This window comes from Coenobita brevimanus, chromosome 80, assembly GCF_032717465.1.
Source record: "Coenobita brevimanus isolate Jiangsu-jjx chromosome 80, ASM3271746v2, whole genome shotgun sequence".
NCBI lineage: Eukaryota > Metazoa > Arthropoda > Malacostraca > Decapoda > Coenobitidae > Coenobita > Coenobita brevimanus.
Genome location: NC_137033.1, coordinates 31890561 through 31915448, shown reverse-complemented (window position 1 = coordinate 31915448; position 24888 = coordinate 31890561). Strand labels below are relative to the sequence as shown.

At 41.0% G+C, this 24888-nt stretch overlaps 1 protein-coding gene across 1 annotated transcript in view; it reads left to right on the top strand.

The window, feature by feature from the left end:
* The window catches only part of LOC145409320 (uncharacterized), a 554443-nt gene that overhangs the window by 490684 nt on the left and 38871 nt on the right, over window positions 1-24888 (top strand). Inside the window, exon 11 of the mRNA XM_080279791.1 lies at window positions 23316-23475. Coding sequence (XP_080135917.1) covers window positions 23316-23475 — 160 coding nt within the window. The remainder of the gene's footprint in view (window positions 1-23315; window positions 23476-24888) is intronic.

The following is a 24888-nucleotide window of genomic DNA, read 5'->3' as shown; positions in this document are numbered from 1 at the left end:
CATCATCACTCGATCATGTTCGGTACTCTTACCATCTTTTATAGATTTTGTCATTTTCATTTGCTTTTTCGAATCACTGTCTGCACAGTCTCAGTATTTCTTCTCATTTGCTTCATTATATCATCAAGAGTTGACGAATCAACACCATATGTGTCACAACTTCCGCATGGGAACACCACGGTTCAGTTATTTCATCAGTTTTACCTTATCGTCCTTTATTACTTTAGCATAATAATAATAAAAGTCCTTACTGCACTGCATCCCCCTAGTTATCTGTTAATACACCATTGTGAACCAGACAGGAGAGTTATAGTATGCGAAGAGATGCGAATGGCCAGTGCAGTAAGCACTTGGTAGCTACATATTGGTTACTGTAGTATCGGCGTACCTCCTGGCGAATGGCTTGTACATGCAAAAAAAAAAAAATAATAATAAAAATAAAATAAACGTTTTATGCACCGCAAACTAACTCATAAAGTGTTTCAGTAGATACTAATGATGGAAATAACCTTTTGCTCTGACTGTGGTAGTAATTAAGAATATACTGAAATGAAGATATAATATTCAAGGGTAAACTTAGCTGAAATAACGAGAAATATGATATGTCATATTCGCAAGATCAGAAATTGAAGGTTAAGAATGATTAACTGTGAGAATTTCGTATTCACAGGCAAAATACACTGGTAACAGTGCTGGCTCACAAAGTTATTAAGAGATGAGAGAGAAGGGTTGCCTGCTTAATTCGTAATCGACAGTTGCAGAATCGGTGTAAACCTAGCTGATCCAAACCCTCCAGAGTTTTAGAGGCTATTATAAAGTAGTGAGAAGAGTGGGTGTAAACTTGTGGGCCCTGGAAAAAAAAAAAAAAATCACATTTGTTTCTTTACTTGGTTATTGAGGGATTTTGTCATTGCGGCAGTTTGGCGGACCAATTAAATATGATGAATAATTCATCATATTTAATTGTTCCGCCAAATTATTAGGTTTAACACTAGAATGCCCGAAGGAGTCATTTTGACTCCTTCAAGCTCTTTTAACGGCTTTCACCTTTATGTTTTTTTCGCTTGACCGAAGTTCTTCGGTGAATTATAATGATTTCAATGACATTACACAAACACATGTAGGATTTGCTACTGGCATATTTTTAGTTGATTAAAAAAAAATTCCACTGATGCCCAAGGGAGTCATTTTGACCCCTTTTTGATATATTGATTTAAAGTGTTGTTTTCAGTCAATATCAGTATACTTGAAGTTGTTCCATTGTTCTGGGGTTCATTGTGAAATCATTGGAGTTAATAGTAGTGTGAATGATTTCATTTATACGTCATTATTTGTAAGAAAATCCAAAACTATTATATCGTTATGTTGCACATCTAAAGTAAAAAGAACCAGAATATAATGAAACGAAGTATGGAGTGGACATCGTAGATCAAATGGCCAGAAAGTACACCGTCAGAACAAGCACAAGAGTGTGGTCTGTACACTCGTTCCAAAATACTTTGGATCTAGTCGCTATATATGCAAGGATCCTTTGCAAGGAAATCGCTAAGGAGAATAAATTTCCAGAAGAATATTCCTCCATAATCTGGCACAAGAGCTAACTGAGCCATATATGCAGTCAAGAAAAGCCACTCACAGCGAAGCTCAAGGAAAGGATAAACAGCAACAAACAGAATAAAAAAAAGTACCGCCAAGTGAAGATACTCTGTTAGAAGAACGGAACTGTCGGTATCTGTTATCATTGCAAAAAATCGTTGTGTGGAACTTGCACATCTGAGGTTCGACGCACTGTAAAAAATGCAATGAAGAGTAGAAAAAAGTGAGTTTTTGTTTACTGTAGTTAGTCTCAAATAGTTTTGATGTTTTTTTTTTTTTTTCAAGTCTCTTTTCCGGTTTGTTACGTTACAAGTAGAAAACCTGAGTTTTTGTTCATTGTAGTTAGTCTCAAATAATTTTGAAGTATTTTTCTTGCAATTTCCTGTTTCTGTTTGTTACACTGTGATAATGCCTGAAATTCGCAAAAATAAAAGGTCTACGAGCCAGTGTGCTTAGCTTTATTTTCGACATCCATTGTTTGATATATATATATAAATATATATATATATATATATATAAATATATATATATATCAGTATTATGTGTATAATGCACAACAGATTACAACCAACTAACACACTGTAAACATAAGAAGTCATTTAAGATTGAAATATGAGTATTCATTGTTAGTGAACAGCATGAGAGACGAAACACTGGAAAGGAGTCAAAACGACTCCGGCCGGGATTGCAAGGTGAATTGAAAGCCTGGGCATTCTAGTGTTAACTGTATTGAAATAAACTAGTGTTTATGTTTGACACCACCACTAACACTTGCATCTTTATTTGAAGCCATAGTTAGGGCTTGATGTAACCAATGAAAGCTAAAACTCGAAAAAAATCCAGTACAGGGATCACCACCAAGACATGCAGTGTAAGCAATCCAAGTGATCACACGATACACTCAACACTATCTCTGGCCACATGGTAAATTAGTCTGGCCACTGGGGGAATTTCAGCTGCACTCTCGTAAATTTATCCGGTAGAAAAGTGGTGCCGGACCATCCGATGCCCGAAAATTGTTGTTGTATAATACACATATATCTATATCTATATATCTATATCTATCTATCTATCTGTATATCTATATCTGTCTATCTATCTATCTATCTGTCTATCTATACTGTATATACAGTATATATACATAGAGAGAGAGAGAGAGAGAGAGAGAGAGAGAGAGAGAGAGAGGCAAAAAATACAATGACCCCGACTATCATATTCATAAAAAAATTACCTTAGTCTATACTTGAAACACACACACACACACACACACACACACACACACACACACACACACACACACACACACACATCAGAAAGGGAGAAAGACCCAGGAATGATTATCAATAATACACTAAATCCGGCTGCTCACAACAGTGGGATGGTACATAACTTTTTTTTTTTAATGCTATGAAGAAGGAACCAAAGGCTGCGAGCCCACAATTACTGTTCCTTCCAAGAGAAAAAAAAAATTCAAGAGAGAGCCAATTTCAAGATCCGATCATTTCGAGATGCCTGGAGACACTGCGTTTGAAAGACTGGAGATCATAGGAAGCAGGAAAGACAGACAGAGGGAGAAAGTTACAGAGTTGACCTGTTGCATAAATGAAGGACTGGGAGTAACGTTTAAGTCTTGCATTAGAAAGTTGGACAGAAAAACGATGAGAGTTTGCTGCTAGACGGGTGCTATGCGCCCGTCGTAGAGGTGGAGGAATGCATGCAGACAGTTCAGAGGAGCAGTGACCATTGAAGTAGCGATAGAAAAAAGATAAAGCTGCAACAGTGCAACGAAGAGACAGAGGTTGAAGGCAGTCAATAAGAGGAGTGTTAATGAGACGAAAAGCCTTTGACTCCACCCTATTGAGAAGAGCTGTATGTGGGGAGCCTCCCCACACATGAGAGTTGTACTCCACACAGGGGTGGGTAAAACTCCTGTATAGGGTCAACAATTGTGCAGGGGTAAAGAAGGAACGGAGTCAGCTAAGCACACCTAACCTCTTGGAAGCAGATTTTATAAGAGATGTAATATGATCTTTCCAAGATAAGTCCCGAGTAAATGAAACCCCAAGCATGTTCAAGGATGATGCAGGATTAAACTGAATATTATTAAACATTAGTGGGTATTCCTGAGGAAGAGTTTGTCGGGTTGATAGGTGTAAAAACTGAGTTTTTGATGCATTAAAAATAAGATTATTTTAACCCCAGTCAGAGATACGAGCCAAGTCAGACATTAGGTGTGCCATAGCCTCATCCCTTGTTTGTTGAAGTAACTGCTGAGATGAAAGTTGCGGGAATCGAATGGAAAGGTGAAGAGGGGAGTCATCAGCGTAAAAGTGGATATGGTTAGATGTACAGCTTAGAAGGTCATTGATGAATAAAAGGAAGAGAGTTGGTGATGAGCCCTGAGGAACACCACTCTTGATAGATCTAGGAGGAGAACGATGGCCGTCTACAACAGCGGCTATAGAACGACCAGAAAGGAAGCTAGAGATGAAGGCACAGATGGAAGGATAGAAACCGTAAGAGGGCAGTTTGGAAATTAAAGATTTATGCCAGACTCGATCGAAAGCCTTTGAGATGTCAATTGCAATGGCAAAGCTTTCGCCAAAGTCCCGAAAGGAGGATGACCAGGAGTCTGAAAGGTAGCTGAGAAGATCGCCAGTGGAACGTCCCTGACGGAACCCATACTGACGATCAGAAAGAAGGTTGTGATAGGAAAGATGCTTTAAATTTTTTTTTTATTAAGAATTGGCTCAAAAACTATTGAGATACGGGATGTTAAAGGAATTGGACGATAGTTAGAGGGTTGGGAATGGTCACCCTTCTTTGGGACTGGCTGAATGAGAGCAAACTTCCAGCAAGAAGGAAAGGTACAAGTTAATAGGCAGAGGCAAAAGATTTTGCCTAGGCAGGGTGTAAGCATAGAAGCACAGTTCTTGAGAACAACAGGAGGGACTCCATCAGGCCCATATGCCTTATTAGTACTGAGGCCTGTGATGGCAGAAAATACATCAGCTGAAGAAATTTTAATGTCAGCCATGAGGAAATCAGAGGGGGGAAGAGATGGAGGAACAGCACCGGAATCATCTAAGGAGATCTGCCTTATCAGTAGAAGAAATAGCTACAGAGCTATCAGAGTAGAAAAGAGGAGGGAAGGATGATGAGGTAAAGTTGTTAGAAAGGTTTTTGGCAAGGTGCCAGAAGGAGTGGGAAGAATTTGAGTTGGAGAGTTGAGAGCATTTAGTACGGATGTAATTATTTTTAGCAGAGTGAAGAAAAAACTTAGCATGATTCCGGGCAGATATGTATAAAAGATGTGATTCAGGGGTGGGTTGGCTTCGGTACCTTTTATACGCCCTCTCCTTGTTGCAGACAGCATTAGAACAACCGTGATTAAACCAAGACTTCCTTGCATTAGTCAGAGGATATGAGAAAGGAATGTATGCTTCCATGCCCGAGAGAATAACCTCCGTAATGTGCAAGGCACACTCAGATGGCTCCCGGCCATGCAAGCAATAATCATTCCAGGGAAAATAAAAGAAGTACTGCCTGAGGGCCTCCCAATCCGCAGCTCCAAAGTGCCAGAGACAGCGTTTCTTTGGTGGGTCCACAGGCCGTACCGGAGTGATAGCAAGGGTTAAAGTGATTAGGCTGTGTTCGGAGGAGCCCAAAGGAGAGAAAAGATTTACAGTGTAAACAGAAGGATTAGTTGTAAGGAAGAGGTCAAGTATGTTGGAGATCTCTCCAAGACAGCCAGGGATACGGGTATGGTGCTGTAAATGCTGCTCTAGGTCATTAAGGATAGAAAAGGTGTAGGCTAGTTCACCAGGTGGATCAGTGAAAGGAGAGGAGAGCCAAAGGTGGTGGTGAACATTTAAATCTCCTAGATTGGAGATTTCAGAGAAAGGAGAAATGGATAGAATGTGTTCCATCGTAGAAGTAAGATAGTCAAAGAATTTTTGATAGTCAGTAGAATTAGGAGATATGTAAACACCGCACATATATTTAGTCAGAGAATGACAGGAAAGCCAAAGCCAGAGTGTAGAGAATTCAGAAGAACTGAGTTCAGGAACACGAGAGCAAAGATGTCATTGTGTATATATACACAACAGCCACCTTTGGCTTTGAAATGAGTATTGAGAAAGTGGGAGGATACAGAAAAGGGTCTGCTGTCAGTTGCCTCAGACAGCTAAGTTTCAGTTAGAAAAAGGTAAGGTTTAGAGAAGGAGGGGTGGTGCTCAACAGAGTAAAAGTTAGAGGAAAGGCCGCGAATGTTGCAGAAATGAAGAAGAAGAGAGTCAGATAGTGGTTCTAGGCAGCTCGAGTCGTCACCGGGAGATGGGCGGATAGTGGGGGCATTTATTGTCCCTCTCCCCCTGGGGACTCCGAGGCCACGTGTATGCTGCCATGAATTTTTAAATTTTGGAATGGAGTGTAGTTTGTACTGTGCATGTAGTTTGGTGTTGATAGTTAGAGAAACTTGTATTGAAGAGCATGCTGGCCTACTCTCTGTGTTACAGAGACACTGATAAAGGTCAGCAAAGGGGGAAGGTCGGGATCAAGTCCCGAGGACTGATGAAACGGGAGCTCCATCTCTCCCTATCATCAGCTTTCCATCCACCTTGGGAGTACTGCCCTGCTCGACTGGTGCTACAGTCTACTAATGTACAGTATATACTGCTCGCTAATATGAGAATAGAATTCACGTCAATTAATGAAGACATGCTAAGAATGATAACATCATTCATCAGACCAACCCTGGAGTATGCGTCAGTAATCTGGAATCTTCATCTCAAAAAACACATAGACAAAATTGAAAAAGTACAAAAGGCAACTAAAAATGGGTAAGAAGCTTAAGAAAGACTAGAAAAAATGAATCTACCAACACTACAGGAGACAAGGAAAAGAAGAGACATGATTGTGCTATATAAATGCATCTTAGGGAAAGAGAAAATAAACATAAATGAATATATAACCAAAGGGGAAGCATCAGCATGAGGACACCGCAAAAAACTACATAAAAAGGGAGGCGATAAAGATATAAGGAAATTCACTGTCCCAAATAAGGCAATTAACGGGTAGAATGCACTGACAAATGAAATAGTGTGTGCCATAACTTTTTATAAATTTAAGGATATGTATGATAAAAATGTTTTAATACACGGGACATGACGAGCTTGACTCATTCCTGTAAAGATACAGTTAGGTAAGAATTAGGTAAGGTAAGAACACAGACACACACACACACACATAATTATCTTTATATCTACATATCTATTTGAATAGATGTATATATATATATATATATATATATATATATATATCATCATCATCAGCCGTTTGAGTATCCACTGCAGGACCGGCCTATCCCGACCGAAGTCGGGACGATACAGCCAATGTATCTCTACCAAGTGGCTTAGGCTGTCTAGTAGAGATTGTATGTAGGGTGAGAAGTGCTTGTAAGTGTAACTGTAGTGTTGGAGTGGCTTTGGATATGTGTATAGTCTGTGAACCAAGTGTAATCGGCACGCGCAAGCCGACTGGGTGCAAGCATACTTTATAGTATGCGACACCGGTTCAACCACAGCACCCCTGATGTCCGTCAATGCAGTACGTGGCCGGGTGAACACTCCCAAAGTTTATTACCCTGGTGGGGCGCGAACCCTGGTTCACCCGTGTACGAAACGCACACTCTACCACTGTACCACAGAGGCTCCAAATATATATATATATATATATATATATATATATATATATATATATATAAATATAGAAAAAATGGAAATACTAAGATTGGCGGTAGATTTTTCTTAGTAAAATTCAGATTTACGAAACTTTTTTATTTGCACATTTTGCGAAAGGTTTGATTCAGTAATTACAATTAGTCATTGTTTCTCGAAAATTCACATTGTATACATCAAGAATAGGTTGGCTGTAGATTGCATATACATGATTTCTAATTACACACACAAGTAATTTTTTTTTTTTTTATGTCAAATGTTCAAACAGAGCAAAATTACTCAATTATGATACGATAAATTTATCCACCAAAAATGTTCAAAATGCCCAGTAAAAGTTTGTATATGCAATAAGCCTTCTAGAACTTCTTGGGAGAACTCGATGAGCCACGATGCAAGATACAGCTTCTGCTGTTGCCTACAACCCATTCAGGGGGGAACCAAGCAAACCACAGTCTCTGGTGGCCCAGACGAAAATCAAGGGGACCATGGTTTGGTTTAATGTCAGGGCAGGGTGGAGCTTCATCAAGCGTCAGGATACTGGCGTTGATGTTTTCGTGCACTGTCAGGCCATCATTAAACCAAACCCACAGTACCTCCAATGCTCCCTTGGGGATGGCGAGATGGTGGGTTTAGTCTCTTTGGCACTCCTAAAGGTCCTGATGTTCAGGATGTCACTGGACTGGGGGGCGTAGCCACGCAGGGTTCTGCCCGTCACGGCGATGTCTCCTGGCCTGGGGGCACAAGGCCAGGGGTTCTGGGAGTTCTAGGGAGATAAGCACCATCGTGGAAATGTGCATTGCGATGGCAAGGGCTTTTTGTGGGGTGATAAGAGGGCTTTGCATATTCTCCTCCTCAAAATCTTTGAGGAGAATGGGGTGCCTCACCTTGTCATCCCCGAATGCATCGCCCACGATGTTCATTTTGCCCCTTGCCACCAGGAGCACGAGGCCCAGCAGCCGTCCCCTGCTGCCCCTCGCACAACACTGCAGAAGAGGCTAAGGCTGGATGCTCCCCTCAACCGGAAGACTGCCAAACAGTTCAATGACCCGGCTCCAGACATGACCACAATCCGGGCTGCTGTTGATGTCCACCAACCGCCATCAGTGACTGAGGAGAGGCAGGAGTCTTCTAACTCCATATCCATGGCTGAGGAGGCGTCAACCAGCTCCTTGGCAGAGGAGGAGGTCGATGGGCCTTCCCCTCCTCTCGTGGAGGAGGGCAGCCCATCTTGCCCTCTTTAAATTGGACTATAAGGATCAGATAGAGGTGTCCTGCTATCACCTGACACTCAGCGCCCACATCCGGTCGTATTAAGTCAGAGCCACGACTTACTTCAACTTCTATGATCTGCTCTGGGTGGTCGACGTGGATAAGGGAATTCCACCCAGTCTGATTGTCAGGGGGAAGAAGGTTTGTCTAGCCGATCTGAGAGGGTTTTATTTCATGTTCCCATCCAGCTTATTAGCAATATGTGCATTGCTTGTGCCTTGTTGGAGCACTGCAGATTAAAAATCTTGTTTGGCCTAATGCCCCTGAAAGCGGGTGATGGCCATAAAACCCTGGGAAAAAAAAAAAAAAAACTTCTCACTTGTCTTCAAAAAACTATGGAATTTTTTTTCAAGGTGTTTATTCATACTAGCAGATCAAGAGCAACATTAACTTTATAACAGTGCAATAACCGGGGAAACACTTGGTTAACACACGCAGCAAGAGATACCCATAAACGCATGAAGTTCATTGTGAAGGCGATCAATATTTTTCAAGACATTTTTCTTTGACCAAAACACCAGCCTGACTTCCCAGTGATCAATACTGGCATGAACGAAACCATCTCTTTTGTCGTGTCCAAAAACTGCACAAGCCTCAGCTGAGACCTCCTTGACTGCTTATTCACAACTCTGAGTGTGAACTGAGAAATTATCAACTGCCAGTGAAGACTGGAGAAGATCTGCGAATTCTGCTGTAGACTTCCCACAGGTGAAGAGAGGCTATTGTAGTTTTTCTTTATTCCAATCAATCAAGCTCTTTGGTGATGTAGCTCCAACATTCAGTCTGGGGTTCTTATGCATTCTGGGTCTCATGTCCCCATAATCAGAAACTCTTCTGATCTTTTTTATTATTTTGATCGCCTATACCCCCCCTTCCTTATCTGCACTGCATAGCAGAGCAACAAGTACACTCTCACTATGAGCATGGTACGCACTGCGCATTATCGCATGTGTGATAGCACTCGTGATTATGGGTGATTGATTCCTCAGCAACTTGAGAGTGGTGAAAGTGTGGTGTGGTCCATATTTCATATGGTGCTTGACTTTGATCTCAAAATACATTTTGAAATAGAAGTTGACAGAATCTCACCAACATCTCAAACTTTTTCAAACCATCTCCCACCAGGCCATGCTGCCTTGTCCATAGCATCATCATGGCCTCACCAGTTGTCAACCAGTGTGATAGGCTCAATGGGCCACATTTGTGACCAGCTACTTCTTTGGTCAATTTGCAGGTCCTGATAGCACAAAACAATTAGTGTGATGTCTTTTGATCAGAGCTCGAGTCCTGTACCACATCTTCGAGCAATTCAATACGATCCTTTTCCGGCATAGTTTCAAAGCTGAAATCCATAGGTAAGTCATTAACTCCTACCAACAGTTTTCCCACAGGGCCCATGAATGCAGATTTGTGGGTGGGAGGTACATCAAATTTCATCACATGCCTAAGAGTCAGCTCATTGATGTGTAGCTGGCAGATTAGCCGGTGACACTTATGGCCAAGTAGTCTTTCCAGATGAGTAAAGGCTCCTCCGGTAGGCCCTATATTGGTTGCGGTTGAATCAGTATCAACAACAACCAGCATTCAACATCATCGTGAGTACTGATCCATTAAAAAATCCTTCGGCAGTTTCTGCACAGGCTTCTCCTTTCGCTCTGGTAACTCTGGAGTGAATCGGAATAAGCATTTTCCTTCTGGTTCCCAGGTAACAGTATAATGTTCCTCTGTTTCAGTTCTGGAATGGAAACGATGAGTTTCTTCACTGTACTTCATGACTTTCGTTTCTTTATCCTTTTTTCCAATGAAGAAAACTCCAGCGATATCAGTCTCATCTGTCCTTTCTCATGGGCTTCAAGTGTAACAGTTATTACTGATTCCTTGCTCTTCCACATCTTCATTCAGTCAACAGCCACGTAAGCAGGTAAATGACTGGCTCGAATGAGGTAATAAAAAAAATAAAAACAATAGCAATTCTGCGACTGGAGTGTTGGCCACATTGAACCTGACTGCAGCAGCAGCAGTGTATGATATATCCATGTAATTTCTTCTAGTAGAAGTGGACGCCTTGCTCATACTGTCACTGGAGCTTGTGCAAGGAGCAGGATTTGAAATGTGTGCCCTCATGTTGTTCTGCAGCCTCATGTGCTAAATTCCCTGCAGCTTTTTGCTCTTCATCTTTCCTTTTAGCAGCTTTCACTTGCCTTGCTGTTTCCTTCACGTGGACAGATGCCATACGAAAGCCAGAAACTTTCAATATTTCATTCCTCTGGTCATAAAGCCACCTCATTTCCAACTTCGGAACTTTTTCAGGAAGAATACAGCTGCACATGATATGAACTCCAACATCACAACCAAAACAACTAGATTCTGCAGCCCCACAGAGAATGAGATCATGTCTGCAGACCGTGATGTCAAACAAAGTATCAATCTCAGCTGTCCTTTTGTCTCTCACCGCACTCTTAAATTTGCCATTCCCAATATTCACCATTTCCTTCCACCTGGTCAGAATCATCCGAGCAATTGGTCTCTCTTGAAAGACAAGAGGAGGTGTGAATTTGGCACTGCTCTTAAGCCACTGCACCAGTACTAGCACTACCAAATCATTTGCTAAATCTTGCAAGGGATAATGACGTCTGTCCGCTTCATGTACCATTAGCTTTTCTTCCTGAAGCATGATCCTTTTTGCTCTTCATCTTCTCCAGGTTAGCAGCTTTCGGAAGGAACTTGCCTTGCCTGTTTCCTTCACGTGGACAGATGCCATACGAAAGCCAGAAACTTTCTAATATTTTATTCCTAACTGGTCATAAAGCCACCTCTATAGTATCCTCAGCATCAACCGGAACTTTTTCAGGAAGAATTAACAGCTGCACACGATATGAACCACACAATGGCATCACTCATAAAACATTGTCTAGCAATCAGCACCAGAAATAGGCAACCACAATGATCCTTATCGCCTTAGAGTACATTATTACTTGACTGAGCATTCGACACGCTGGCTACACTTGCCGTATATCGCCGGGAGGGCTTCCGACTCTCATCTTTCACCGACAGAAGATACAGGGGCGGACAGACATACACACGAACACGCATCACGCATACATTCGCGTACAAACTTCGCAACACGGAAAATGTGTTTTGCAAAATACTCAGTTATTAAAAGCTGGTGCATCATTGTAGATAAAATAGTATATATGGTGACATTACTGTGTAAAAATTACCCGAATTAGGCAAAAAAAAAAAAAGCATGTCAACAGTGGGCCAGAACATCACCGACACATATCCACGTCGTCTCCACTGATACTGCAGGTACTCGGTAACAGAATGTTCTACTAACGTGGATAAGAAGCCAATGTAGGTGTCACCATAATCGATAAATCAATCGCATATTGAAATGATTAAAATTAATTTCTCCCCAATATGCCTGAGAAAAACTTTTTAATTTTAAATTTGGTTTTACCTGGGAATAGATACAGCCAAACTTGAAATTCTGACTTAACTGAATATGATACATCCTAATATATATATATATATATATATATATATATATATATATATATATATATATATATATATATATATATACAGTGGCGTACCGAGGGGGGGCATGCGGCCATGGCCCCCCTTTTTTCATATATATATATATATATATAGTCATCATCATCATCATCAGCCTTTTGAGTGTCCACTGCAGGACCGTCCTATCCCGACCGAAATGGGGACGATACAGACTATGTATCTCTACTTAGTTGCTGAGGCTGTCTGGTAGAGATTGTTTGTAGGGTGAGAAGTGCTTGTAAGTGTGTTGTGTTGGAGTGGCTTTGGATGTGTGTGTAGTCCATGAACCAAGTGTAATCAGCACGCTCAAACCGACTGGGTGCAAGCATACTTTATAGTATGTGACACTGGTTCAACCACAGCACCCCTTACGTCCGCCAATGCAGTACGTGGCCGGAAGAATGCTCCCAAAGTTTATTACCCTGGTGGGGCGCGAACCCTCGTTCTTCAGTGTACGAAAACGCACACTTTACCATTGTACCACAGAGGTTCCATTTATTTATATATATATATATATATATATATATATATATATATATATATAGGTATATAGATAGACAGATATATTATATATATATATATATATATATATATATATATATATATATATATATATATATATATATATATATATATATATAATTTGTTTCTAGTTTATTACAGTTGTATAGTTGTTTGATCGAAACGTGAGCGTTTGAATTTTAGTAGTATAAGGTTATTGGAGAGACAGAATCAGCTCAGTGGCACAGAGTACTTAAAAATGACTTAGAATATGCTTTATTTTTGTCATATACCCATTCCATATGACCTCAAAATGATCATAAAATTGGCTAAAATGCAAAAATTTTTTTGGAGTCCCCAGCCGTACGGGCTCGCTCGGCTCGCCAGTCATGGGCTGCACAGTTAAGATAAAAACAAAAAAAAAGCCCCCCCCTTTCCAACTTTCTGGGTACGCCACTATATATATATATATAAATAAATATATATATATATATATATATATATAAATATATATATACCGTATATATAAATTCTCTGAAACAGGGAAGGGGGCGCTACAATGTTTGCATTATCCAGAGGCTCCTTTGACGCACAGACATCAGAATATGATCGTTCATAAGAGGAATAACTGACAAGAAAACAACTCTAAGTCGTCGATTTCTCGAAGGCAATAGGTAGTCGTGCACATCACGTCTTGAAACCCAACAAGCGACAAATGATGGACTCTACAAAAGGCACTCACTAGCTCCGAGCCCAAACCAGTTCTTCTTCCAGCCCTCTGTCACCATCCTACCTCTCCTTTCAACCCCTCAATTCTTCTAACCTTCACTCACACCATTATCCAGCTCTCCAACCTTCCTTACCAGCCCAACAATTTTCTCTGAAGCCTATTAGACCTTTCATGCCCTTTAGAGTATTCCCTCTCAGTCCCTATCCTTTCCTGCTCCTTTTTCCCAGCCTTGTCAATTCCACTTCGAACACTCAATCCCTTGGTCCTCGCTTCCAGTCCACTAACGCTCTCTCACACCTATTTAGCCCTTCCTTCCCTTCCCTCCAACACTCCCACTCTTTAACTTTTGTTTCCACCTCTCTAGCCATTCCTGTAGCCATCCTACCTCTCCCTACTGCCTGTTTAACTTTCCCACCACCGTCTCTCTCCGTCCCATAAACTCAGTCCCTCCCTCCATCCTCAACCTCCACGCTCCCTTCACCTCAACCCTTCCGCTTCATTCCTCCCCTGCCTTTCCCCTCCCTCCATTCCTCACTTTCTCTCCCTCCCTCCCCCTCCCCCAGTCTCCTAGCTCTTCCCAGCACTTCACATATTTGGTCTACACATACGGGAGGGTCAGCATAACAATTAGTCGCCGTGAATACTGTCGCGCATACTCAAACAGTAACAGTATCACACTCCACTGGGTACATTACATACCAGTGTGTGTGTGTGTGTGTGTGTGTGTGTGTGTGTGTGTGTGTGTGTGTGTGTGTTTGTAAAAATATGCAGTCAGTTTCTGTTAATATTAAGACAAGACGAAAAAATATATAACTCTCTCTCTCTCTGTTTGCCTGTGAACTTTAATCTTCTTCCGTGACGAGAGGTGTGCGTGATAGAATGCAACAAGAGGATGATTGGCCTAATTTGCCTGAGAATCTCTCTCTCTCTCTCTCTCTCTCTCTCTCTCTCTCTCTCTCTCGACAGATATATATATTCTAGATAGATAGATATAGATATATAAATAGATAGACGGGTAGATAGATATAGATAGCCTCTATAGATAGATATAAACAAATTGATAGATAAATTGATATAGGTAAATAAATAGATAGGCAAATAGATAAATGGATGTAGGTATATACAAAAGTTTAATTACGGCGCATTTACAGTTTGGAGGACAACTTTATTGCTCCGTATCTTATCAAGGACATAGGGAAGGTGGAAGCTGTGCAACATCATGCTACCAAGTTAAATCCATCCCCGAGATATAAACCACATCAAGAGAGGTTTAGCGAATCAAATTTATTTCATCTTATAAAACAATGAATTAGGGGTAAACTAAGTAGATGCTTGAATATACTTAAAGTTTCAGTACTAATGAATCACGCTAAGTGTTTCACATTATGCTCGTGGAAATCACATGAAGCTGCAATCAACGATAACTAATACTAACCGTACAAGCAAAATCTTCTTCACCTTATCGGTAGTAAATAAATGTAAGAAATGCCCTAATAATGTGGTGGAGAACAGTACAAAAAATTCTTTCAAAAGAGATTAGAGAGAGAGAGAGAGAGAGATACATACATACTGTATATATATATATATATATATATATATATATATATATATATATATATATATATATACTAGTACTTTCCCGCAAGAATTTTCATGACTAATAGCCTTTCCATCACAAAATGTTCACAAATACGATCATCTTTGTTTCCATATCGTTATTCAGCCCACAATGATCTATTGTGACTAAAAAGTGGGGAAAATAATGATTTTCGCATGCCGCTGTTTCCGACAAGTTCGCGCAGTCGTGTCGTGCTCGACCGCGAAAATGTTTGTTAGGCATTTTCCTGACACGTCCTGGACTTACCTCGACTTAATGCAAAAAGAATTAGATCGATATCAATTACCGTTCTCGTGAAAGAAACAAAGAAACGCATTGACAGACATTTTCGCGAGTCGGATTCTCGACAATTTGACGCTGTCTCGGAGTGCTACGATCGTCAACATTATTGAAGTTTTCTTGACACTCCCTGGGCTTATCCCGGACATGCAGACTCACACATATACAGCTGAGCTTTATTATAGAAATATACTGTGACAGGTAACCAGACAGGTAGACAGATGATATATGAAGATAGATAAAATATAGATAAGTAGATAGATAGATAGACAGATAATTAGTTATAATCATATAAATATACACGTAAATTATATAAGAATGAAAATATGTATTTATAACTATCTGTGTGTGCACATGTATATTTGTATGTATGAAAGGAGTGGTTTCCCCCATGTCTAATCCCTTGTCATTTTTCTTGGGATATGAGACAGCGTAGGGCCTAGCTGTCTGCGACAGTGTTTGATGTGTGCTGGCTTAGCATATATAAGTATACAGGTACACATGTATATGTGATATATACTGTACAGTATGTGCAGGATCTGTTTCGAAGCCTATATGAGCTTTTGCGTATTTATTTACACTACATCTATGCGCGATCAGATATGTATACGTATGTTGCAGTAAGTGCACTGTTCACTTGCAGAATATGTATAGGCCTACATGTACAGTAAATATCTACTGTAGTTTAAAAAGGTGATACGAATCAAAATAATATCCTTCCCTGTTCTAATAGGAAAAAAAAAAACATTAAAACATCTTGCATGCACTAAGATTAATAGTATGTGATGTATGTTCAACATTTCCATTTTCCATCCTGTTAATACTTCTGCCGATGATTTGAAATTTCCCCCAGGTTTTTCGATCCTGCAAGGTGCTCCTCCTCACTTTCTTTCTTTCTATTTTTGTGCGGTAAATGCAGAAGGGTTTGGTGTGTGGGGGAGAGAGCCTTTTCTTGTACTCTGCTTTATTATAACTCCTGTAAGTGTTCAGGCTGGGCCGCCCTGTAGGTGCCCTAAGATATGTTATCTGTGTATCAGTTGGGGAGGTGGTGGCTCAATCTGTAGAGAGGTGGCCTGCAGTCCTACCGGACCCAGGTTCAAATCCCCGTTCGGGTAAAACTTTCCTCATCTACCAGAAGACCCGCCGACATGTAAAAATACCCCCGCTAATACCAATACACCAGTCCTGCATGAGACAGCCCTAGCGTGTATTCGGTATGGACGGTGGGTGTTAGCGCCGAAGTGGTGACATGTAGAGGTGTATGGTATGTAGGAGAACTATTGGGCCTTGGGAGCAGGCTGTGAAGCCTATGCCCAGAGTCGGACACAGAAAAAAAAAAAACTACTTAACTATAACTCACTCCCCTGTGGTATCCATGCCTTTCTATCCCCTGCCACATTTTATCTCTGCCAACTAAAGTTCAAGGCTATGCATTCACCTCTGTTTGTCTGTTTGTCCACAAGATATCTCAAAGTGTTATTGCTGGATTTCAGTGAATCTCTGTGGATACGTTGATCATGGGCGAAGGAAGAGTTGATTTAATTATGGAGGTGATTCTGAGTTGCCTGGTATATTCGTAGGCCTTGGCGGAGGCATGCGTTCTCCAAATGTCATGTTTCTCCTTTTCCTTAAATACTTCTCGACCTCCTCCATTTCCTTTTTCTTTTTCCCCCTCCTCCTTATCACCCTCACAATTCTTTTACTCCTCCGCCTCATATCTTCCCTATTCTTTAATTTTACCTCTGCAAGCGAAGTTGTAGGAGGTTGCATATTCACTTCTGTCTGTTTGCTTGCCTGCATGTCCACAAGTTATCTCAAAAGGTTATTAATATGCAATGGATTTTCGTCGGTATGCGGGTCATGGGCCAAAGAAGGGTTGATTAAGTTCTGGTGGGGAATTGAGCTCGAGTTACGGTTCAGGACTTTTTTTTTTTTTTTTTTTTTGTCTTTTTGTCCAGAAGCTACCTGAATATATTACTGATGGATTCTAATTAAATTTTGTGGATGTTTGGGTCATGGGTCAAGGAAGAGTTAATAAATTTTGGTGGTGATCTGCGTTGTCTGATATCATCATTGCCGGAGGTATGCGCTCTCTGAATGCCTTTAACTTGTCTTCATTCTCGCAATTATTGTCATTCCTCCTCCTCCTCCTCCTCCTCTTCCTCCTCCTCCTCCTCCTCCTCTTCCTTCTCCTCCTCCTCCTCCTCCTCCTCCTCTTCTTCTTCTTCTTCTTCGTCTTCTCCTCCTCCTCTTCCTCCTCCTCCTCCTCTTCCTCCTCCTCCTCCTCCTCCTCCTCCTTCTTCTCCTCCTCTTCCTCCCTCTTCTTCCTCGTGGAACAGTGGAATGCGTCTCCTGAGTCCGTCGTAATAGTGACATAAACACTCTTAACACAGACGTATGTCTTTTTCTTGTGTGTCTTCGTGTGCGTGTGTTGGAAGGATTTGTGTGCTTGTGCGTGTTTGTTTTATGGGGTATGTTGGATGAGGCTATGTGATTGCTGTGTTGTTAGCTTCATTGCTAATTATATGCTATGTTGATTGTGATCTGATGTTCGTAATATTGGTTTGATTCTCTCTCTCTCTCTCTCTCTCTCTCTCTCTCTCTCTCTCTCACACACACACACACACACACACACACACACACACACACGCACATGACTTAATATATAACAATATTGTTCCGTACTGCGTTTCTCAAATAAATATACGATCCATTTTGACTCAAAACGAATATTTTATTTACCAAGACGATCGGGAAAACAAGACTCCACTCTGTACTCCCCTTGTTCGTTCTACAAAAACAAATGGTCTTTACACTGCGATGTTCTTTTTAACACTACATTCTTGCTATACCGCCATTATTATGCAGATTAGAAGAAAATATTTGACCTGAAGGAGTTTAGTATACCTTTTTTTGTATCATTACTGGATATGATTTTTCCCTGAGGTTAATAACACTCATTTGGTACAAGTAAGAACTAGTTATAACAGACCGCCTTTTTTTTTATTGTTGTTGACCTTAAAAAAAAAAAAGGTATAAATAAATGCAGCAAGGGAATTAGCATGTGTGTGAATTTCAGCATTTTATAGTTCGAGGACGCCTGGTGGATTAGTGGTCTCGGGCGTTTGTCGGGGTGAAGGTCATATACTACAGGCGCAATGATTCGAACCCCGAGAGGCTGATGGGGTTTTCCAGTAATTTTATCCTGTCTTATAATGACGTTGTTTTCATTATTGCTAATAAAAGGCGATTTCCTTTGTTTTTCTTTTGTTTTCTGAGGTTATGAAACATTTTTCGCACTGTACAGGTAAGATACAGGCTTCATTTACTGCTACACTACAAAAGCCCTCACTGAGCTGAACAAAATCGTCTGGAGGCAACACAGATATATCAATAAACTACGTCACCGAAATGGAGGGGTTACTTCCACTACATAATGAAAGACAATTAAAGAGCAGTATAGTCGCCGGTTTAAGCTACGGGGAAGGACAATTTAATACTGATCCTGCATTTTTATGGAGATATAATTAAATGTGGAAAAAGAGGAGAAACAAAAACACCGAAATGACGCTAAAATTGTGTCCTTAATGATACAGGGTTAAAAACGTAATTACGCTTGAGGGAGAGGGTGGAAGAGGGTGGAAGAGTGACGAGAAGCGGTAGAAGAGAGTGTGGAAGAGATGGAAAAGGATGTAAGAGTGGTGAATGACAGTGAAAGAGGGTTGAACAGACGGTGGAAGAGGTAGAAGGTGTGGAAGAGGGTAGAGGAGAGAGTGGAAGAGGTGGAAAACGGAAGAGGAGAGAGTGGAAGAGACTAAAAAGTATTGGAAGAGGGCAGGGTAGAGGGTGGAAGAGAACAAATCGTGATGGAATAGGGTGGAATATATGGAAGAGAGTGGTTATGATAGAAAAAAAAAATAAGGTGGGAGAAAGGGATGGCGTGGGAGGCTGATGGGGAAGAGTGGAGAAGAGATGGGAGAAATGATAGAAAGGGCAAAAGGGTGGTGGTGGAAAGTGGATAGGGGTGAAAAGAAGAATGACAGAAGCGGAAGGGTAGCAAAAGATGTTCTGCTGTACACTCCCTCAGTAATCATTTACATGCCTCGCACTCATCTTTACGGAACACGATATCTGACTGTTATTAATAGGAATTAGTAGCGTGAGAACAACAGCTGTAGGGATTATGGATAGATGTCCAGAGAAAATCTGTGTAACATTAAAGTTAGGAAATGTGACACTGTATGTCCGTTTCTGACCCAGTTCCCTCCTGGACCATTAGGAAAAGCTTTCTCACACCGAGGTTCCAAACACAGATGCACTTTCCACTTGACTATTAATAACTTTGTGCAAGGCAATGACATTCCTTTAGCAGCACCAATGGAAACAAGGCACTCAATACATGGAGAGTTCACACAATTATGTGTAGTTCAGTATGACATAACGACTCACTTTTAAGTATTGTATGTTCACTTGAATTCATACTTGCTTCAAAAATAACCACTATAATTATCCCCACGACCTGAGACTAGCATTGACATTTAGTTACTGCTGGATACTGAGCAGAAGTTAACTGGCGGTTTTAAAAGATGCTTGGGGCATGTTAAATTCCCTTGTCATGTATACTCACAATCTCCATATTTCACTCACTTCCATTCACCAGCTTCCTTTTGCCGTCCATGGTCATGTGAGTATCCGCTTCTCTTAGCAGAACTTCTGTTTTCCTTAAACACTCGTCCAGTTTGTCCCTTCTGTCGGCCACCTAATTCTGTTCTCTGCTTGGTCATCCCCTATGACAGATCTTATATCCTTTTCCAGGTGCAATGTTTTGCGCCTTACTTGAGCTGTCTTGTCCCGTACTTGATACACATATACTTAAAATTAATGATGCACTGACGGGTACCTTTACCGTGACTTCTTAAAGCAATGATGCTTTTATAGGTACCTTTCTCGTGACCTCTTACTAAAATTAATGATGTTTTTATGGGTACCTTTCTCGTGACCCCTTATTAAAATAATGACTCACTTGAGCAGTACTCTCTCAAATAGCCTCTGTTTCTCACTCCATGCTCCACAAAGGATCCTTGGTACTCTACAAAAGCCTGCCCTACATTAAAATTGTCAAGCACCCTCGCATGTTTTACTGTCCTCTCCTATTTCCCTTCCTTATTTCCTCCCTCTACTGCGATTTTCCTTGTCCCGTCCCCTGCCGTCGCTAGGTCATCTCTGCAGCTTCTCATGCTTCCTAAGTCTTTGTTCTAATCTCCTCATGATGCCTATTTTTAATAGTTTTGTATGCCACTTTCAATAACTTGCGACACTCTGTGCGTATAACATTATTTTCCTCATCTCCATTTTCATCTCCCTCTTCATTTCCTTCTTCTCCGTTTTCTTCTTCTCGATTTCCCTCTGCTTATTGGTCATCTTGTCCTTGTTTAGGTCCTACACCAAGATTGATGAGTGTGTCAGGTAGTCCTGGAGCATGTGAACCCTGACCCACTTGTTTACCGGCATTGTAAACTTTTGCCTTAAGTGTTGACTTCGGCATGGTCGGGATCTGTAACATCATCCAGTGTGTGGCTGTCCCGACAAAGAGAGTAGGTGAGAGGGAGGAGGTTTGAAGAGAGAAGAATTAGGAGGTAAAGGATACTGAAAGAGGGAGGAGAACTAGGTGGAGGACGGACAAAAAGAAGAGGTAGAAGGAATAAAAGAAGGAAAAGGGTGGAAGTTTGGAGAGAAAAGAGCAGAAGGTGAAAGATACTGAAAGAGGGAGGAGAACTAGGGGAAGGGCGGACTAAAAGAAGAGGTAGGAGGAACAGCGAAAGGAAATGGGTTGGAGAAGATGGCAAATGAAGGAAGACAATGTGGAAGAGAGGGTGGGAAGGGTAAAGGAAAACGATAAAAGACTGTGGGAAGATGAGGTAGCTGAGAAGAGATAGAGTGTGGGAGAGGATGGAAATGAGATGAAAGAGAGGCTGGAAGAGAGTGGGGAGAGGAGGGCATGAATGGGAACAGGCGAGTAGTGGAAGAGCGTGGAGGGAGAAAGGAAGAGGTTAAGAGGATGGAAGAAGAAGGCAGAAAAGTTGAGATGTTGGAATCCCTCCCATCTCTCTCTCTCTCTCTCTCTCTCTCTTTCATGTGTTTATCCGTTACCTGAAGTCGCATCTTGAGAGAGAGAGAGAGAGAGAGAGAGAGAGAGAGAGAGAGAGAGAGAGAGAGAGAGAGAGAGAGAGAGAGAGAGAGAGAGAGAGACCGAAGCTACCAGGAGACGATTTTATTCAGTTTACGAGTGGCTTCTGTCGTATAAGAGATAAAAGCAATCACTACTACTGCGTGGGTGCTCATTTGATAACGATCCCTATCTCTTGTTCAGCTTAACTGATGACCAAGTTTAGTCAGATGGGAGTGTAAATTTAACTAGCAATCAAGGACCATCATTCTTTCCTCAGAACTAAAGCGCATCGACGTCCATACTAGTACGATTTAGTAACCGAATTGTAGAAGTTGCCTAATTCTGTCAGACGAAAACAAACAGATGCTAACCCTCTTGACACCGACAGGAAAGATTAATTGTTTTTTTCGTGCTACCGCTGGAAGATATAATTCAACTGAGAAGTCACAATGACAGGCAAGCGGAGAACAATTTTTTTTGTTGATACGAAGCTTTTTTTTTTTTTTGGCTTAGAGATGTTGAGGTGATGGAATTAATAAAATTTATATCCCATGCCTCTGTTTCGGAAAGCCTCTCAAGAGTTTTATAGAATCGTTTAGAGGTGGCAAGTCTAAAAAAACAAGTCAGGGCCCAGGGTTAAATGGTTCGAGCCTCGAGAAGCAGCTTATCAGTTTTACCCTCACTAATTCTTGACTGTTTATTCAGAGGAGAGAAACCCTACGCAGTGCAAGGATTAGCCACTCTGAAACTCTAACACTTTTATCTGTTTTGCAGCCGAGGTTTTTTGACACAGTGATGATAATGAACTGAGTTCTTTAGGAATTTCAAAGATGATTTAATGACAAAATTACACTTGTTTAGAGCGATGGGTGCAAATTTTCTCTTCAAGTACGTGTGGTGGTATTTTTTTTTTTTTTTATTGTACCCTCTCCCACCCTACTGTAATCTTGTCTTTAACTGTGGCTGTGTTTTTGTGTTTTCTTTTTTCTGAAAGTATAAGCAACAATCACGTCTCACTACCAGCACTCTCTCTCTCTCTGTATATATATATATATATATATATATATATATATACAGAGAGCCTCTGTTGTATAGTGGTAGAGTGTGCGTTTTCGTACATGGGAGAACGAGGGTTCGCTCCCCGCCAGGGTAATAAACTTTGGGAGCGTTCTTTCGCCACGTACTTCTTTGGCGGACATAAGGGGTGCTGTGGTTGAACCAGTGTCTCGTACTATAAAGTATGCTTGCACCCAGTCGGCTTGAGAGGGCCGATTACACTTGGTTCACAGACTACACACACATCCAAAGCCACTCCAACACTACAATCACACTTAAAAGCACCTCTTACCCTACATACAGTCTCTACCAGATAGCCTAAGCCACTTGGTAGAGATACATTGGCTGTATCCTCCCTGCTTTGGTCGGGATAGGCCGGTCCTGCAGAGGACACTAAAACGGCTGATTATATATATATATATATATATATATATATATATATATATATATATATATATATATATATATATATATATATATATATATATATATATATATATATATATATATATATTCCTCTACTTAACTCTCTAGGAGATTTCAGACTACTTCTCATACGGTATCATTTTCACATAGTTTAATTTAAGTGTGATGATATGACTCCATGCCTTCAACATACCTGCAGTCTACCTATTAATCATCCTGTCTATGTACTGAATTCTTAAATCATTTTCCTATCTCTGTCTGTCTTTATCTGTCTGTCTGTTTGTCTGTCAGTCTATCTTTCCATTTACCTATCTGTATTATGTAGGCATTTATATATTTATTAACGTATCTCTATTTTTATTTGTCTATCCTCAGGTGTGGTGTGATCTTGAGGAAGATCGGGGCGAGGGGTGGACTGTGATACAGAGGCGCGGGTCTACAACCAGGGACATTCCCCATCCCGTTGTGGATTTCTTTAGGGGCTGGGCAGAGTATAAATGGGGCTTTGGAGATCTGGAGGGAGAGTACTGGCTGGGTGAGTAGCAAAGTGTGTGTGTGTGTGTGTGTGTGTGTGTGTGTGTGTGTGTGTGTGTGTGTGTGTGTGTGTGCGAAGAGATATTGCCGAAGAATGTGAGAAATCATGGCTAAATAGAAGCGTAAAGTATTAAAGTTACTTATAGTCCAATGTGATATTCTTTGATCCTTCCTTTACGGCTATTTATGTCTGTCTCGTCATTGATCTCACCTTCCTACCTCCCTTCGTCTGCCTTTACTGTACTTTCACTTCCTCTGCTCCCTGTCCTTACTCTCTCCCAATTGTACTCATCACTTTCTTTCTCCTCTACCTGCTTTCTCCCTTCTTTCTCATTTATTCATCGTCTCTGATTCACTCCCCAGGCCCCTAGCACATCTGAATCTCCCTTTAATTCTTCCCTACTCAAATGCCCGCCAACACAACATTCTCTGTCATTCCTTTCTCCCCTTCTTTCACTCTCAACAAACTCCCGGTCACCCACTATTACTCTTTGACATTCTCTCACCAACTTTTCTCTGTCTCCCCAAGCCTGGAGTAGAGACCCTATAGAAAGAGAGACTGGACACTGGACAGCTGCCATGCTGGTGCAAAGAATGTATGTTTGCTGGGCATCACTCAAATACGTATAAAGATCAGTGATCACTGCTAGATAACAGTAGACCATTTACTGCTTTTCATATTTTATGGCGCGTTTTTGAACATCTGTCCTGCCACGTTTGCACAAATGGTGCTTTAATGCAAAGTTGTATATGAAGGAGATTTTCCTCCATGTATCAGCTTGCCTAATTTCGAAGCATAAAAAGACCGGGACGAGTTGCCAGACGACACTAGATCGATTAACAGCAGCAGTGTTTACATATTTTGCCTGCGGTTTTCAAGTTTGATGAAGTTTTGGTTGAATGTAAAGACTTTTGTTTTTCATGATACTGATAATTGTGGTAAAGTGGTTTCCATCGGGATATTATCTAGGCTTACCTCCCCCTGTGGATGTGGGCCAAACATATATCAAATTAATAAAACCTGCCTAGCAAAACCGACGGCACTCACTCGCAGACCAGCTTGCTCCCTTCACCTTAATATCCCATAATTTCCCTCTTGGTGGATCACGAGAGAGTTGGAAAATCGCATAAAAGGTCCATGAGTGTTACTGCTCCCAAATGTAACACAATCAAGCCATTAATAAGATCAAAAAGGCACCAGCAACCAGGGACGCACCCAGGAATTTTCTAAGGGGGGGGGGGTAGTGAGGTGACGTCAGGTATTCCGATAATTACCGGAAAGTCACAGGCAGGTTTTGAGTCAGGGAGCTGCTGGCTCATGTGTTACTCTTTGTTTGTACTTGCCAATTTTTCATGTTTTGCTGTTATCGAAATAAATGTATATAAATTTTTAAATGACCCACAGGGCTAAGAG